Here is a 16,484-nt window from a genome sequence, read left to right as displayed (position 1 = left end):
GAAAAAGCCCAGCAGGAACTCATTAGCATAATAGGCCATACCCAACAGCAGGAACTCATTAGCATATTAGGCCACACCCCTGACAGCACAGCTCATTCGCATATTAGGCCATACACCCCTGTTACCAGAAGTGTGGTCATCCAGCCACACCCACCTTTTGCTTCTTATTCTCTTTACCTTGTTTGTTGACAAAACCCAGGGCTTTTTTTTTTGGAGCAGGAACTCCTTTGCATGTTAGGCCACACACCCCTAATTGTAGCCAATCCTAATGAGTTTCTGCTGTTGGGTGTGGCCTATTACGCTAATGAGTTCTTGCTGGGCATGGCCAACTTGGGAGCCAGCCGGAACTCCGTTCCTGCGCGTTCCTGCCCAAAAATAGCCCTGGGTTTAAGCATAGTTTGGTGCTACGTGAATCAGCCTTGAGTTCACACAGTTCCCCACCATCTCTGTTTGCTTGTGCCCTATGTTAGTTACTTCTACTTGCAAACCAACAAGCTGTTGTTTGTGCTTGTCCTCTAAACTAGCTTCAAACTGTGGTTTGCAATCTTGTTCAGAGGGAAAGTACAAACCATGTTTTGCGATTTGGAAGTAAACCTTCCACTAAACCAGAAGCTACTGGTTATATCTAAGCATGTGAAGGAGGTAGTAGTAGGTAATTCCAAATAATTGTTTGATGTTGTATCTGTCTGAACCATCTTGCTCTTCTTCACATTCAGAAATCTGGAGCATTATTACAGATTTACTGTTCTTCCTGTTTTTTTTCTGTAGCTCTTTCCCATGTACAAAGTGATTATTCTTATCCTTTATCTTCATATAAACCTGTGAGATGTGTCAGGGTGAGAAACTGCGACTTGGCCAAGAATGCGCAATGACATTTGTGACCATGCTAGGATTTGAATGTCAGTCTCTTGCAACCAAACGAAATTTATACATAGCAAAATGGCTTTGTTTCAGAATTGCAAATTAACCAAGTAGAGTTACAAGTGTCCATATGATGCCATTTCAAACTTCTTTTATGAAATGTTTTGATAGTAGTCTTTTCCTCTTTGATGTGTGAACGTGGTATATATTGATGCTGTGACTTACTGTTTGAAAAAAATAATTCCTGTTGTGTTTCAGAAACTGAGAAAAGTGAGACCAAAGTAGGGAAGAATAAACACCATATAATAAACACTTTGAAGAATAACCCTTCTTTAACAAAAGAGTTGAGAGCAGTATTGGAACAGACTCTAACGGAGAAGTTGGCATCCTTGGGAATTAAATCAGTAAGATCACTTTGCATTCTTTTAAGAGATGAAGGGGACAGATCCTTCCCCCTGTCACTTTAGTTTCTTAGGAGTCTTTTGAGACAGCCGCTTCTTCACATGTTACTGGGCCATGGACATCAGTGTTATCCTTGCCCTTTATATTTGAATTATGGTTAGCACCTTTCCATAACCCCAGCAATATTTGTTATACTTGCCTTCGGGTCATCTGAGTTGTGAACATAATTCCCTCTGCTCTTGAAATCAATATTTAATCAAAGCAGCTAACTTGAACTGAATTTAGGTGCACATTAAGGAGAAACGTTCATTATTGAATTGGTAACGGTAGTGATAAAATCTATTTTGTTTTTTTTAAAAAAAACACTTCACATACTTCATTAGTGCTGAAATAGATTTGGGGGAACCCCTTGGTAACTTGTGTCAGAGCAAACTACTGTACAAAAGCAGTTCTGTTCCACACGTGTTTTGCTCGCTCTATTGGTTGATTCAATATCACATGGGTTTATGTCCGGCTTATATCCCTGCAGATTTAAACTGCAGGTTTTTATGCCAGACATAAACTGCTGTACTATTAAATTGACCACTAGAGGGAGCAAAACACATGCAGAACAGGACCCCCCCCCCCCAAAAAAAAAAGGAACAGGAATTTATAAGTGAGGAAAACGTGAATGCGGAAAACCCTCTAACACTCTTTGTTCCTGTATGTATGTATGTATTTATTTATTTATTTAATTATTTACATTTTTATCCCGCCCTCCCCGGAGGCTCAGGGCGGCTTACACGGCATATCGCCAAATCATACAATAGAACAATAAAAACATTAAAAATATTAAAACACATCACAGTCATAAACAAAATTTTGGTGCTCCTCTCCTAAAAACAAAATGAGTGTTTGTGAGTCAGAGATCACATCCTTCTGAAAGACAAATACTATATTTTAGCTCGTCTGAAAGAAGGAAGCAAAAGTATTTACATCCTAAAATGGAAGAAAAGAGTGTTTAAATCTTAATACGTATTACATTTGCTGTATAATTAGAGTGCGTCCTTTCCCTCCCAGGGAGTTCGCGGTATCCCTAGTGATCATCTGACCAGAGTCTTAATGTCTGTCGAATCTGCTCGCGAAGAGAGAAAGAGAGAAGTCCCCGACATTCAGCACATCCGAGAGCAGCTGGAACGGCAAATCAACTCCAGGGTGGCAGAAAGAGCATCTTTCAGTCGGCCTTTTTCCAGCCCTCATCTGTCTTCGGAAGGTGCGACAGCTCCCCAAGTACTTCTTTTGTTACCCGTCACTGGATTCAGATATGGATAACAATACCAACCATGTAAATTATTCCTGGAAGTAATTTGCCTGCTCATTTTATAACAGTGAGCTCTTTACACTAATTACTTTTTTAAATAATAAGTTTATTACAAGTTTTCCCCATCAACAAAAGCAAAATAAAAGGTATATACAACTTATACAATCGAGAAATTTTAAAAATAAGGGTCTTAACATTTCAAAGTGTCTTACTATAATTTTCCATATAGGATTCAATAGTTACGTCCAGTAATTACACTTTTCGATAAAACAACATATTCTTAAACAAAGCTAGTATACAGATTCCTTGGAATTTCTTTATAACATGATAAAAAAGTTAATATGGGCCGCCAGACGTTTTCAAAAATGATTACAGCTCTAGAGGAGGGTGGATTCATAGTATTAAAGGCAATCTTGGCCTGCACATATTGCTCCCAAATCTTTTTACACCACATATCTCAGGTAGGAGACAAAGACACCTTCCAAAGCGAAGCAATAGAAGCAAAATCATTAAAATACATTGTGATTATAAGAATTGTGGTCTCCCACCAACTCCTAATAATAAGCATTCTGGTGTAAAATATAGAGAATGTCCAGTAATTAACTTTATGTTGTCAAGATCTATCTTCCAAAAAGTTTGTAAAACTGGACAGAGGGAACCAACAATGTATATAGGACCCCTCCACCCCACATTTTCTACAACACATAGGACTCAATTGAGAATTTGAATACGCAAGTGTTTGGGGGGTGAGGTACCACCTTGATATAATTTTAAAAGCTTGATATCGTATTACAGTAGTCGAGGATTGGAATGTTATTGAATTACAATAGTCGAGGACTGTAATGTTATTGAATAAGAATTGGAACACTAATTAATTTTTTAAAGCTGATTGTCTTGTGATGAATTTATGATTGAGTGCTTTGAAAGGAATGTCGCAGAATCATGTTACTGATATTTCGAGGGCAATCGGCCGAGGCAGCGGGGTTTCTTTATTTATGTCAGTTTTTTCATTTTATTTATTGTTATTGTTACTGCGGTGGCTCAAGTGGTTAAGACGCTGAACTGCAGGCTGTGAAAGGTCGGTAGTTCAGCAGTTCGAGACCCAAGTAGTGCCGCATGACGGAGTGAGCTCCCGTCTCTAGTTCCAGCTCCTGCCAACCTAGCAGTTCGAAAGCAAGAAATTGCAAGTAGATAAATAGGTACCACTTTGGTGGGAAGGTAACAGCGTTCCGTGCGCCTTGGTGTTTAGTCATGCCGGCCACATGACCACGGAAACATCTTCGGACAGCGCTGGCTCTTCGGCTTTGAAACGGAGATGAGCACCGCAACCCTAGAGTCGGATTCGACTGGCTTTCGAGCAAGGGAACCTTTACCTTTACCTTTATTTACGTAGATTTTAGTCCTCCTTTCTCACCTGGACACAAGGCGGATCACGCAGGGGGAGCCAGTACAATCGACAGGGTGGGACATTCAGTGAATAATGCAATTGGATTAGGGTTGTAGAACCAATCAGAAATCTGAAAACAGAACTGAAGCAAAGCTTGACACATGAAATGATTCAGAAATTACACAGTAGGATCCCAGTTTCCGCAAGCTAAACACAGTAGCATAGACTGAAGTCCCTAGTAACTTACCTAAGTAAGATCAAGATGGGCAGCCATGTAAGTCTTTCTGTAGCGGCTGTTTTCTTGTCTAAGTAACTTTGAGAATTATTTTGTTTAGTGCGACTCTATTGCCTGCATAGAAAAGCTCTCTTGAATAATTCAGTTTTGCATAGGTTGCGGAAAGCCAGGAGAGCGGGAGCCTTCCTTGACTTCCCCTGGCAGGCCGTTCCACAGGGTCGGGGCCACAGTGGAGAAGCCCACGTGTAGGGCAGTTGTGGATCATGCCCACTTGCAGGTTGGCACCTGCAGAAGACCTGGCTGTCATGGCAGAGCATAGGGGGAGAGACGCTCTCACAAATGCGAGGGTTCAGGGCCATGCACAGACTGCAGAGGCCTAGATATGGGCTTGCACCATCTTCCAAAATCATCTTAATCCCCTCAGGAGAATCTTCAGTTCTGGTACTAGATACCTTTGTTAAACTGTGGTCAAAAGCTTTGGCAGCTTGAGGAAGAGCTCACCGTTTCTGTCTGTGATTAAGGGATCATACCAGATTTCATCTACTTGTAATTTTATGCTTTAAATACCTCTCACCTTTGCTGAATATCAGAAACTCCTTTCTTATAAACAAAAACTTGGGAACGTCACTGATTGACGGCCTCCACCAGTGTAACACAATACTAAGGGGGTGCCTGAAGTGAATTTAGGTGCTGCAGTCTTCCAGTGCACTATGTCGTCTTTTACTAAATTTAGGGGAAGTTTTTTGGGGAGATTTCTTGTGAACAATATACAAAGCTAACAAGATATGTGGCAGGGCATGCGCTTTTGTGAGTCACTGCTCAGTCTGTAGAAGTGGGCAGTGACCCACGAAAGCTCAGACTCTGCCACATATTTTGGTAGTCTTTAGGGTGCTCCTGGACTCTTGCTCTTTTCTACTGCTGCAGACAGACAAACAGGGCTACCCGTCTTGATCACTATACAAAATGTTTCTCTCCAATGCAAAGGAAGCAAAGTCACTCATATTTATTATGGACGTAACATTTGTCTGGATTATATTAGGCCGATTCCTCCATGGTTTTGTGGGAAGGATATGCATACTGCTGTTCCTGAGTCCTTGTATTCTGATTAGAACTTGCATTTCCTTACAGTGAGGCAGGAGGCCTATCGTATAGGAGGTTCATTATCTACAGTGTTACCCAAACCAGCGAAACGCTCCTTTGCCAAGCGCCCGACTGGACGAAGAACAATTGCTACTGAAAACACATCTACACCAAAGTAGGAGGGCACCTTACAGCTAGGTTTATACTGTTGAAGTGTTAGGTTGGTTTTACAGTTGTAAAGTGGCTTCTCGGTGGATACAGTATAAAAGTGAAAAGGAAATGGGGAATCTCTTCCTTTAATCCCGCCTTCATCCAGGTGAAGTTGAGCATGTCCTTCTAAGCAGGGTTTCTCACCTTGGCATGTTTTGTTTACTTAGGACATTTATAATATTTGTCTACACGGCAATGTACACGGCATGTTTTGTTTACTTAGGGCATTTATAATATTTATAATATTTGTCTTTTCCGAAATGTACGGTGCAGTCCTCCTGAACAGAGAGATGCCCTTCTACACCCTTTGATTTCAGTGTTCTTAGAAGGGTGTAGCTCTGCTTAGGAATTCATTAGGCATTGTCCAGCTCAAGCATATTAAGTAAAATGTTAAGAGATAAATATTTCTAACATCGCTACAGGAAGCAGTAGTCTGCATATAGTTTCTCTTTGTTCCTTCCAGAGCCAAGAAGAGTGTTTTGGGGGATAACGTTCCCAGAAAGTCCCTGAGTTTTACGTAAGTCTTCCTTCCTTTGGGCTGCATGCACCTCAGTAACCCAGATTCTGTACTCTGCTGAAATACTACACAGAACCCAGGGCTATTTTTGAGCAGGAACGCACAGGAACGGAGTTCCGGCTGGCTCCCGAGTTGGCCACGCCCAGCAGGAACTCATTAGCATAATAGGCCACACCCAACAGCAGAAACGCATTAGGATTGGCTACATTAGGGGTTCGTGCCTAACATGCAAAGGAGTTCCTGCTACAAAAAAAGCCCTGGGTTTTGACCACAAACAAGGTCAACAGAATAAGAAGCAAAAGGTGGGCGTGGCTGGATTACCACACTTCTGGTAACATGGGTGTGTGGCCTAATATGCTAATGAGCTGTGCTGTCAGGGCTGTGGCCTAATATGCTAATGAGTTTCTGCTGTTGGGTGTGGCCTGTTATGCTAATGAGTTCCTGCTGGGTTTTTTCTACCAAAAAAGCCCTGACAGAACCCATGTGTATCGGTGTAAACTATTTTGCATAATTAATTCTAAGATTCAAGCTTGTCAGCTCTTTGGAATTGTAGGGTTGCCACTGCAATGTTCCCTCTAAGCTGTGGAGTCTTGTGAGCAAAAATTCTACTTTGTGAGCTGCTGGCATTTAAGTTGTGAGCCAGCGATTTGGCTGCTGCATTAAATTAGTTTACTCTGAAGCCATCCTTCCTGAGCCAAGACAAAAAAATGTATGAGCCGGAGGTTAAAAAACTGAGCTAGCTCACACTAACTCAGCTTAGAGGGAACACAGGTTGCCAGCTGGCTTGAAGAAAAATATCCTGTCCCTGTAACAAAGCTCAAAGTAGCTACGGGCCAGCTTGTGGTGCCCCCAGATGGCACTCGTAACCTTTCCCTAATGATCTCAAATACACGGGAGAGAGTTTCCGTAGTTGGAAACCTACACCGTTCACTCAGTGTCCTCCAGAGTTGTAGTGCTCTAGATTAATTGACGTTAGCAACCGTAGGGGTCACTTCATCCAATGGCGTGGTGAACAGTGGACCTCTCCAGATGTGCCACAGGGAATGATTGTGTCACTGCGTGACTGGTGAGCAGAACTGGCGCAGATCTCTGTGTCTGATCCCAAAATGCTCTTTGTCAGGGACACTTCTTTTCCTCCTTTGGTGAGATTAAGTGGAGAACGCGGGGGGCCTTTAGGCTGAAGAGATTACCATGCTCGGCGGGAGTTTTCCTCTGTCCAGGTCTAGCTGTAGGGACGGGCATTTGTTCAAATGAACAGCTGGATTCCAGTAGCCCCTTAGAAACGAACAAGATTTCTTTGGGTGTAAGCTTTCCAAGAGTCAAAGCTCCCTTTATCAGAGGACTTGCTGGTTTCTAAAGGGCTCCTGGACTTGAGTCCAGCTGTCCTACTGCAGGACAACACAGCCGCCCTCTGAAACTGTCAAAAAGAAACGGTCCGGTACAACAGGGGATTGATTTTCTCTTAGAACCTCACCGTTCAGCTCAGAGGATGAAGTGGAGGACGACGACATCATGCAGTCCTACATCTCACCCGAATTATCGCAGCCCAGAGCGTCTGTGAGCGTTGGCAGGAGCGCCTTGGCGAGACAGGAAAGCCAGAGTGACGGGAACTCGCTGGAAGAAGACGAGGTGGAAGAAATCAGGGGACATCTGAAAGCTCTGCAAGGTGGGGAAAGCGACTTCCCTTGACATCCTTAAAGAGGAGCGGGCAGCACCCAGCCCCTTTGTGAAGCCCAGCTAACACATATCCACTGAGTCTGACCCACCCCAGCCTTGGTTTCATTGCGGTTTCCTATATGGTACCCAGGGACTGTGCTGAACCACGGATGAGTGTAGTCAACTTCCATAACATCCTGACTTAATATTCCCAGTCATGCAGGCCACAAACGCGGGCTCACAGACCTTCCCCGCGTGCCTTCAAACCATCTTGCCCCATTTCTCTTTCTCAGCAACCCATAGTTTGCCCAGAAGCCAGAACTGCGAATCACAATCAGATGGTTTGATCGTGGTGTGGAATGCCAGTTGCCAACCAAGCTATGATTTGTGCAAACCATAGTTTGCCTGGGCTACTTTCAAGCAGGTTCCCCCCTCCCCCAATAGAGAACAGCTTGCCCCCACGTTTACATAAAGCTCCCACGAAAAGGAAGCTCCCACTGTACCACTCCTTTGAGCCAGAGATTATGGGGAGGCTGCAGGTAGAGCATCCAGAAAGACTTCAGTGTATTGATGCTGCCGCTTCCCAGGTCATCCGTCAGAATAAAAGTGTCAGCCTTCTTTCCTGGAGTGTAACCCAGGATCTTATTTCCCCACTTTGAGCAGATAAGCTTGTGTTATTCTAAATTCATATGCATCCATCCATAACACCATCCGCCAAAGTGTATCACCACAGCCTTGTGTGTTGTGCAGTGGCAGTCGCACATGATTCTGTTTGTAAGCCGACCACGTCTCCTTTCCGCAACTGAATAGGCGTGCCCATTCAGAAGGGGAACGAACAAGTGGGGAAGACTTCTCTGTGCCAAGGAAAAGAAAGCCAGTCTTCCGGAGGAATTAACGTTGCCCCAACATTTGTTCAGAAGAGCACTCAGGAAATAAAGGTATCGGACGTTATTGTTAATTACTTGGATCTTCGGTGAGAGATGTTTCCTTTCCTGAAGCTCCCGCCTTTATAGGTGAGGGACGGTTTGAGGGATAATTTATTACCGTAAGAAGCTTCTTTCCAAAACACGTTGATTGCTTTCTATAAACGAGTCTGTGTCTATAAATACGTTTACGGTCTTCGTTTGTTCAGTGTTTCAGTTTCCCTATGAAGAAAGGTTAAAACACTTGGGGCTCTTTAGCTTGGAGAAACGACGGCTGAGGGGTGACATGATCGAGGTTTATAAGATTATGCATGGTGCTCTGTATTCTTGGTGCTTATGGGGAGGAACAGTGGGAGGGCTTCTAGCTCACTGCTGGACCTCCTGATGGCCCCTGGTATTTTTGGTCACTGTGTGACAGAGTGTTGGAGTGGATGGGCCATTGGCCCACCTGATCCAACATTGGCTTCTCTTATGTTCTTTGTGTACACTACCTATCTGTTATTAAAAAAAAACCTGGAAAAGAGGTTTAGGAGGCCACAGCCAGGCATCATTCAGAGCACATCAGGAAGAACCAGAGCCTGCTGGACCTCCTGATGGCCCCTGGTATTTTTGGTCTCTGTGTGACAGAGTGTTGGACTAGATGGGCCATTGGCCCGCCTGATCCAACATTGGCTTCTCTTATGTTCTTTGTGTACACTACCTATTCCGTCTGACGCTGTGTAACACTACCTATCTGTTATTTTAAAAAACCTGGAAAGAGGTTTAGGAGGCGGCAGCCAGGCATCATTCAGAGCACATCAGGAAGAACCAGAGCCTGCCATTTTTGTTTTGTTTTAATTTATATCGTGCTTTTCTTCCTGATCCGGGGCCCAAAGCACATCGTTCCCCCACCACCACCCAATCCTCACTACAGCAACACTGTGAGGACGGGTTAGGCTGAGAGGCCACCCGAGGTCCCAGAGTCACCCAACAGGCTTCCATGGCTGAGTGGAGGACTTGAACCCGGTCTTCCAAGGTCCCAGCTCGACTTTCTAACCCCTGTGCAATGCCAGCCCTCTTATGTTTAAAAACAACAACAACCTCCTGTGCTCCATAACTGCACGGGCTCCTTCCTAGCCTTTGAACCCAATTCAAGCTGTTTGTTGCAGCCTTAAATCCTTGAACAGTCTAGAAGCATAGAGGTGGAAGGGACCTCCAAGGTCATCTAGTCCACAGTGCAGGAAATCCACAAATACCTCCCCCACCCCTAGTCTAAGCCAGGTATGTCTTTAGGGCAACACCCTGCCCAAAGTGCCATCTATTGGTGTAGCAAGTAGAAATGAAAGTCTAGGGTTGTTTGAAAAAAACAACAAAGTTAATGTTAGTGGAAAGTAAACCCTGCCATCCTTGCCTAGTAACAGAAAAAATGGAGCTGCTGTAAAAACTTCCAACGTTCTCACAAACGATAAAACTTTTTAATGGTAATATTGCTACTTTTTTGCACGCATGTCTAGTTCATACTAATATCGCCTGCTATGGCACAAGGTGGCCAAAGCTAAGAATGTTCCAGACCTTTTTAATTTCAGCAGAATAAAACGTGCGGCTTACCAGTTGAAACTGATAGAAAGTAAAGCTGATTTAACTTGGCCAGATTGTAAGAACGTAAGATGAGCACTGCTGGATCAGACCAGTGGTCCACGTAGTCCCGCATCACACAGTGGAGGGCCAATATGTGTTAGATATCGTAACAGAGAAATTATAAATGGATGCAATTGGTCCCTAGTGTAAATGGCTTTATTTTTGAGCTAGACCTGTGTATTATAGTCTCCTGTCAGTAGAGGGTGCTGTCTTCATTGCTGGGGAGTCTGACAGTGGACTTTTTCCCCATCCTGTTTGTTATGCTAATATTGCTAATGTGTTTCATAAAGCAGTTCACACTACTGATATTTCAGCACTTCAGTTTAGTAGAGAAAACCCAGAACAGTATCCCCCCCCTCAAACCTAGAAAAAATTGCACTTATTTTGTGATTTCACAGTAGTGCTTACTAGACAGTTGACAGGTGCCGACATACACAGAACTATTCTTATGGAATGACTCCAGCGTTTCAGGAAATGGGATTTTTAAAATGCAATTCTTTCCTCCCCATTTTAGTTAACAGGAGTCGTGGAAGAGGATGAGGATGACTGGGATTTGTCATCTCTGGCAGAGGAAAACTGTTTGCCAGCCAAAGATGAGAAAGTCAAAAATGCACCTGCCACTAAAAAGGATAATACAAATGCTATATCTGTGGTCCGCCCTGTGGGGAAACTTACCAAGGAAGAAGGTATGGTATCAGAGACGGTGTCAGGCCACACTCCGTAGCTCTGTTGCTCCGAGGCAGAGCTGGGTCAAGTCCCTCCCCCCGAATAGACTGGGAGAGATGGTTTGATCCGGAGCAAAGCACGGTGGGACTAAGGGTGGGGTTTAGTCAGACCTACGGAGGCTGCAGAAGGGAGATATTAACCGATATCTTTCCTGAATTGGGGCTAGAAAGAACGACAGCAGAGCATTCTGCTGAAAGGCAGATTTTCCACGGCAAATGTTCTTGATAAAGTTCTTAAGCCAGGCCAGCTCCCCCCTCTCATACACAACAGTAAAAAGCCCAGTAGCACCTTTAAGACTAACAAACTTTATTGTAGCATAAGCTTTCGAGAAACACAGCTCTCTTTGTCAGATGCAGAGAGCTGTGTTTCTCGAAAGCTTATGCTACAGAAAAGTTAGTTAGTCTTAAAGGTGCTCCTGGGCTTTTTACTATTTTGCAGCAACAGACTAACACGGCTAACTCCTCTGGGTCTCTCCCTTGATCCTCATTTTATATCCTCCCAGGCATCCCTTCTCAACCGAAGGAGATCCAACTCTATCCTTTGCTCTTGCAATCAAGCCTTGAGACTTTTTCTTTTCTTTTTTGGTGGCTTAATCTTTAACGCATTTGGGAACAGCTTGGATGCACTGCACTTGCTGAATGCGTCTTTCCCTACATCACCTGATGTGTTCTCGGCAGGGTCATAATGCGAGGGGTTTCTTCCCACCATCCCAGAACCACGAGCATCCCACAGGCAGCCCAAGAGGAGTGATGCGCAACACCTTTTACCCTGCAAAAGTATTGCTTTTGAGATTAGAAGGGATGAATACCTGGTACTTACTTCTCTCGCAGAACCTCTTCCCAAATGCTTTTTTCCCCCCTTAGGTTTGCTCCAAGGCCAGCAGTGTACTCAGCTGAGCAAAAAGCACTTGGGGAGACCAGCTATGGGGGAAGGCAAGCAGTGGGTCTATGGAGGACTGGACTACCGCCTCCTTCCTCTTTCTGTACAGTTGAGGGAGCTTGTGCCCTGAAACCTTTTAACAGACAGTTGGCATGATGGCATCTTTTAGTGAAAGAAATAGTCATGCAGCGTGTCCCATAATATTGGAGAATCAGTACATCTGATCTTCACAAGCTACGCCACACCGATCCCTGGCAGTCCACAATCCCCATGCTGAAGTGCTGGGAGAGGAGAAGGTGGGGGGGGGTCCGTGTGGCACAAAGATGTGCAATTCACCAGGTATAGCAGTTATAGCAATCCAAAATGGCACGTGGGAAGTAGCACTGACCATGGGGATGAGCCGGTGGTCGAGGGAGTCAGCTGGGTGAGGGGAGGAGGATTCCTTCCCCCTGAGTCCTTGTGAGTCCTCCTCTCCGTGGGTCCCCGTGAGTCCTTGTGGGTCCCCCTCTTTTAAATACTTTGATTTTCACTGCTGTGTGGCCCATCTAATTGGGTATTTTCTTTTTTTCTTTTTTAAAAAAAGGTCTTCAAGATGCAGATACAACAAGCACATTGAAAAGCAGCTTAGTCACTGTCACGGACTGGAGTGATTCTTCAGATATCTGATTGTTCATCTTTGGAATGAGATCTTATCTATCACAATCTGATTTCTGTCAACTTTTCATATGCGTTAACAAGGAACTTTTGTTTACAAACCTCTGGTGTCTTTAATTTCTGTCTGAATGTGCAAAACTGGTTTAAACGCCTCTAGCTAGTTCCCCACTTTCAAGAAAGCGGTATGCATCAATAAAACAGTATTTACCTGATCTAATATTTTAAGTAAACAAAAAACAAATTGAAAAAACAACTTTATACTAAACTTTATATAAAAGGGAAGCCTTTTAAATAAAGTTATTTCTTTTCATTCAAATATTCCTTTGATCACAAACACACAGGAAACTGTGAAATCTGAACATATGAAATTGGTAATACTCTGCAGAATCATTGGGCCCTCGAATCCACTCTGCCTGGCAGCCTCTTTCCAAGGTTGCCAACAGAGAAAAACTATTTCCCGGCCCCCTGCTAACAGAGATCCTTTCAACGGGAGACGTCAAGAATTGACCTTTTGCATGCACAACTGTGCTCTTCTGGGAGGGCAAAAGCGTTTCTTTGAGTGGAGAAACCTGCAAAGGGTTCTGTAGAGCACACTCCTGTTGCTGCTCCACCCGTGGAGCTCTGCCTTTGCTTGTTGTGACGGTATCTTTGCTCTGCAGGTCCCTCACGCGCCGGCTAGAAGGGGATTGTGCTACCTGGTTCCTCCTCCTCCTCCCCACTGGGCACAGCTCCCTCCTGAGCTCTGGCACTGTCTCAACTGAATCCTCCCCGTGAGCAGATCTGCCCTTTTATCCCCCTTCTGTCAGGATATCCCTTCCCCTAGGCAACCGATCTAGCCTCTTCCTTGGTGTCGGGGCCTGTCGTGAGGAATAGGGAGGAAATTGGGGGGGCCTGGGCATGCTTCTCCTGCCCATCTCCCCAAGTGGCTGCAGATGACACCGCCCAGCTGCCACAGCAGTCGCCCCTGACCCTGGAGGAAGACCATGCCCTCCTGGATGTGCTCACTCTATCCTTCTGCCGATAGGGTTGGCCTCACCCAATGTGCTTCTTGTGCCCCACTGTCAGCGGTTGCCTTTTAGCCCAGCCCAAGGCTGACACAAAACACCTGCAGTGCACCAGTGTAATGATTTCATGTTTTGGTGTGTGTGTTTCTTTAAATGTTCAGTTTGACTGCAGTAATGTAAGGAGAGTGATAGAGGGAGATGAGTGTGATGTGACTGGCTGATGACTGAAAGTGTGGGAGGAGGGGTGTGTCTGAGATTAGGTGTTTTTGGAGAGATGAGAGTGGAGAGTTTTTGAGTTTAGCCTGTATGGCAGAAGAAGCCGTTTGAGTCTATCCTGTGTGGCTAAGACAAAAGGTTTAGCCTGTGTGGCTAAGAGAAGCAGCATTTAGCCTGTGTGGCTAAGGCTGTCAGAGTTGAGTTTTGGCATTTTGAGAGACAGTGTGTGATGCCCAGCTTTATCAGTTATATATATAAGTTCCTTTCTTCAACAACAGTTCAAAAATACCCAGAAACCTATTTTGTTCTTTGATAAATAAACAATTGTTTAAACTTACCCTAGCAGTCAGAACAGTCCTTCCTCAGGGCCACATAGTCCTCTGAAGTGCCCAGACACAGGGTCATTCTACCAGGTTTCCTTAGCCGGAGAGACGGAGCTGTGTAGAAAGGCTCCACGACTTTCATCACATACAAAAATTGATAAGCTGGACTCCTTTTCGCTAAGCGAAGAGCCTTGCTCTAGCATATCATGGGCCTGCTATATCACAGAAAGGCTCCCTGTGAGATTTAAGCCTGTCTATTCAGTCATGTTACAATGCAGTAATAAGTGGGCCCTACTAAGCTGTTGCAAGCATTACTTGGGTAGGACTAGGGCATCATATAACCACTGCACCCCTGCCACACGTGACATCTAAGGGTGCCAGGTTCCCTTGCCCAAAGATAGTGCCTACTCATTCACCTGTTCTGAGAGATGCTGCTGCTTCTGCCCTCTCCTTCCTCCACCATCTCCGCCTGGGGGTGGCAGGTCTCCCAATTTTGTCTTCCTGCAGGTAGTGGGGCAGAGCGGCCGAGGGAGGAAGTGAAGAAATAGTTCAGGAAGTGCGGCTTCGAACACGCCTTGGAACCTTGAACAGTGTCACCACCCTCTTCCGGCAAGGAGATGACGACTGTAACAATTAGAGTAATCACTGAAATTCATTCTGAAGTGAAATCTGAGGGGTTTCTCCTCTGGTTAATCAGCTGAAGCATGTCAAGACCAACCAAAAGAGTTCTGATGAAATTTCTTCTGGGAAGATCCCTACTACTGATATCCTGGTGAGTACAGAGCCAGGTTGGTGTAGTGGTTAAGAGTACGGACTCTAATCTGGAAGAACCGGGTTTGATTCCTCCCTTCTCCACATGATGCCTGCTGGTTGACTTTGGGTCAGTTACAAGCTCTCTCACAGCTGTCCTCTCAAGAGCAGTTCTCGAAAGAGCTCTCTCAGCCCCACCTACTTCACAGGGTGTCCGTTGTGGGGAGGGGAAGGGAAAGGAGAATGTAAGCCGCTCTGAGACTCCATGTGAAGGGTGGGATATAAATCCAATCTCTTCTTCTTTTGAAGGCCCAAAGTGAGGTTTATGTCTAGGAAGAAAGAGGCTTGGAGAATGTTTATGTTAGCTTTGTGAGATGGAACTCGGGAAGTCTTAGGAAGCAGTGGCTTTGAGGTTTGCTGTGTAATCTAAAGCATTGGGAATGTGCCTGAGAACTGTTTCAGCATAGTTGATCCCAAGGTCTATAAGCGCATTGGCACCCGAGACTGAAAACACAACTTTTTGAGATCTCCTGCAGTGTCCCAATCTACAAAACCTTCAACATCACTGGCCACAGCCAATATGACTTTATTTGTAAATGGTTTTTTTTTTTACAGAAAGCAAAAATAGTAAATGATTTACAGATATAATTTATGCATGGCATCCATATAAATCTTAATACAATGCAGGAGAGAAATTTACAACAGGTAGGCAAAAAGTTCATTTATAAAACATTCTCGTTCCCAGTGCTAACAGCACCAGTGCCTTTCTAAAAATTATTCTGTGAATGAACAGCACAAACGCGATTTACAAAAATATGACTCTTGGAACCATTGGGGTTACACATAGGCGTTTTTGTCGAAGTGCTTTGGGGAGGCGTTGGGTGCTTTAAAATCTGTTGAGTCGTTGTAGGCCTTTGTTCGAGTACTTATCGCCGAAGCTGCTGTGTTGTATGCATATCCCACCCTGAGAAGTGAAAAAGCTAGTGAGCATAAAGTGAATTCCCAATTACAAGCAGATACTTAAGAGGAAAATGTCTGTTCTTTCATTGGTGACCTCCCCGCCCCACTGCTATTTTGACACAAAGTCTACAGACCGTCAATGTAAAAACTGTGGGAAAATTTGGTTTTGGTTTTGTAGCATGAATCTTCATGAACTAGCATTTACACAACACTTTTCAGTTTTTCCAAATCATATAAATTATCTCATTACCGGAAGCTTGAAGCCTCCCTCCAATTCAAGAAGCCTTTTTCCAAATGGTGCTTGCTCCAGTGAACACACATGAAGCTGTCTTATACTGAACCAGCTTATCGGTCCATCAGTATTGTCTACTCAGATTGGGAGTGGCATTCCAGGGTCCCAGGCAGAAGTCTTTCACATCACCTACTGGAGCTGCTGGGGACTGAACCTGGGCCCTTCCGCACACAAAGCCGAGGCTCTTCCACTGAGTCACAACCCCTCCCTGCAGGGCCGGCTCGCCCGCTAGGTGAACTAGGCCATTGCCTAGAGCGCGAGCCAGCCGTTGGGGAGTGGGAGGAGAGGCAGGGGCGGCCGCCGGCAGCCTCTCCTAACCCGCAGCCTGGCCCGTGGCGAGGCAGGCAGGCAGGCAGGCAGGGAGCCTCCTGGCCGGCACTCCTCCTCCTCCGCAGGTAGCCGCGGGGGGAGGGAGAGGTGGCGGGGCGGGGGGGAGGCAGTGGCGGCACGGAGGCAGTGGTGGCGGGGCAGCAGCAGTGGGGGGAGGCGGCA

At 45.1% G+C, this 16,484-nt stretch overlaps 2 protein-coding genes across 5 annotated transcripts in view; one reads left to right on the top strand and one right to left on the bottom strand.

Annotated features, from left to right (window-relative positions):
• The window catches only part of DZIP1 (DAZ interacting zinc finger protein 1), a gene marked incomplete at its 5' end in the record, with an annotated part of 47,108 nt that extends 34,649 nt beyond the window's left edge, over positions 1–12,459 (top strand). The window contains 8 exons of the mRNA XM_015417133.1: positions 1,120–1,265; positions 2,323–2,515; positions 5,314–5,440; positions 5,939–5,992; positions 7,459–7,658; positions 8,459–8,586; positions 10,703–10,874; positions 12,377–12,459. Of these exons, the coding sequence (XP_015272619.1) occupies positions 1,120–1,265; positions 2,323–2,515; positions 5,314–5,440; positions 5,939–5,992; positions 7,459–7,658; positions 8,459–8,586; positions 10,703–10,874; positions 12,377–12,459 (1,103 nt within the window). The remainder of the gene's footprint in view (positions 1–1,119; positions 1,266–2,322; positions 2,516–5,313; positions 5,441–5,938; positions 5,993–7,458; positions 7,659–8,458; positions 8,587–10,702; positions 10,875–12,376) is intronic.
• A 3,118-nt stretch (positions 12,460–15,577) lies between these two features.
• Positions 15,578–16,484, bottom strand: part of CLDN10 (claudin 10) — a 122,605-nt gene continuing 121,698 nt past the window's right edge. For all 4 annotated transcript variants that reach the window (XM_015417136.1, XM_015417137.1, XM_015417134.1 and 1 more), the window contains exon 5: positions 15,578–15,704. In XM_015417136.1, coding sequence (XP_015272622.1) covers positions 15,578–15,704 — 127 coding nt within the window. The remainder of the gene's footprint in view (positions 15,705–16,484) is intronic.

The sequence above is a fragment of the Gekko japonicus genome, unplaced genomic scaffold (genome assembly GCF_001447785.1).
Source record: "Gekko japonicus isolate JY-2015 unplaced genomic scaffold, Gekko_japonicus_V1.1 scaffold927, whole genome shotgun sequence".
Classification (NCBI taxonomy): domain Eukaryota; kingdom Metazoa; phylum Chordata; class Lepidosauria; order Squamata; family Gekkonidae; genus Gekko; species Gekko japonicus.
The sequence above is the reverse complement of the archived record's forward strand: the minus strand, read 5'-3'. Positions and strand labels throughout refer to the sequence as shown.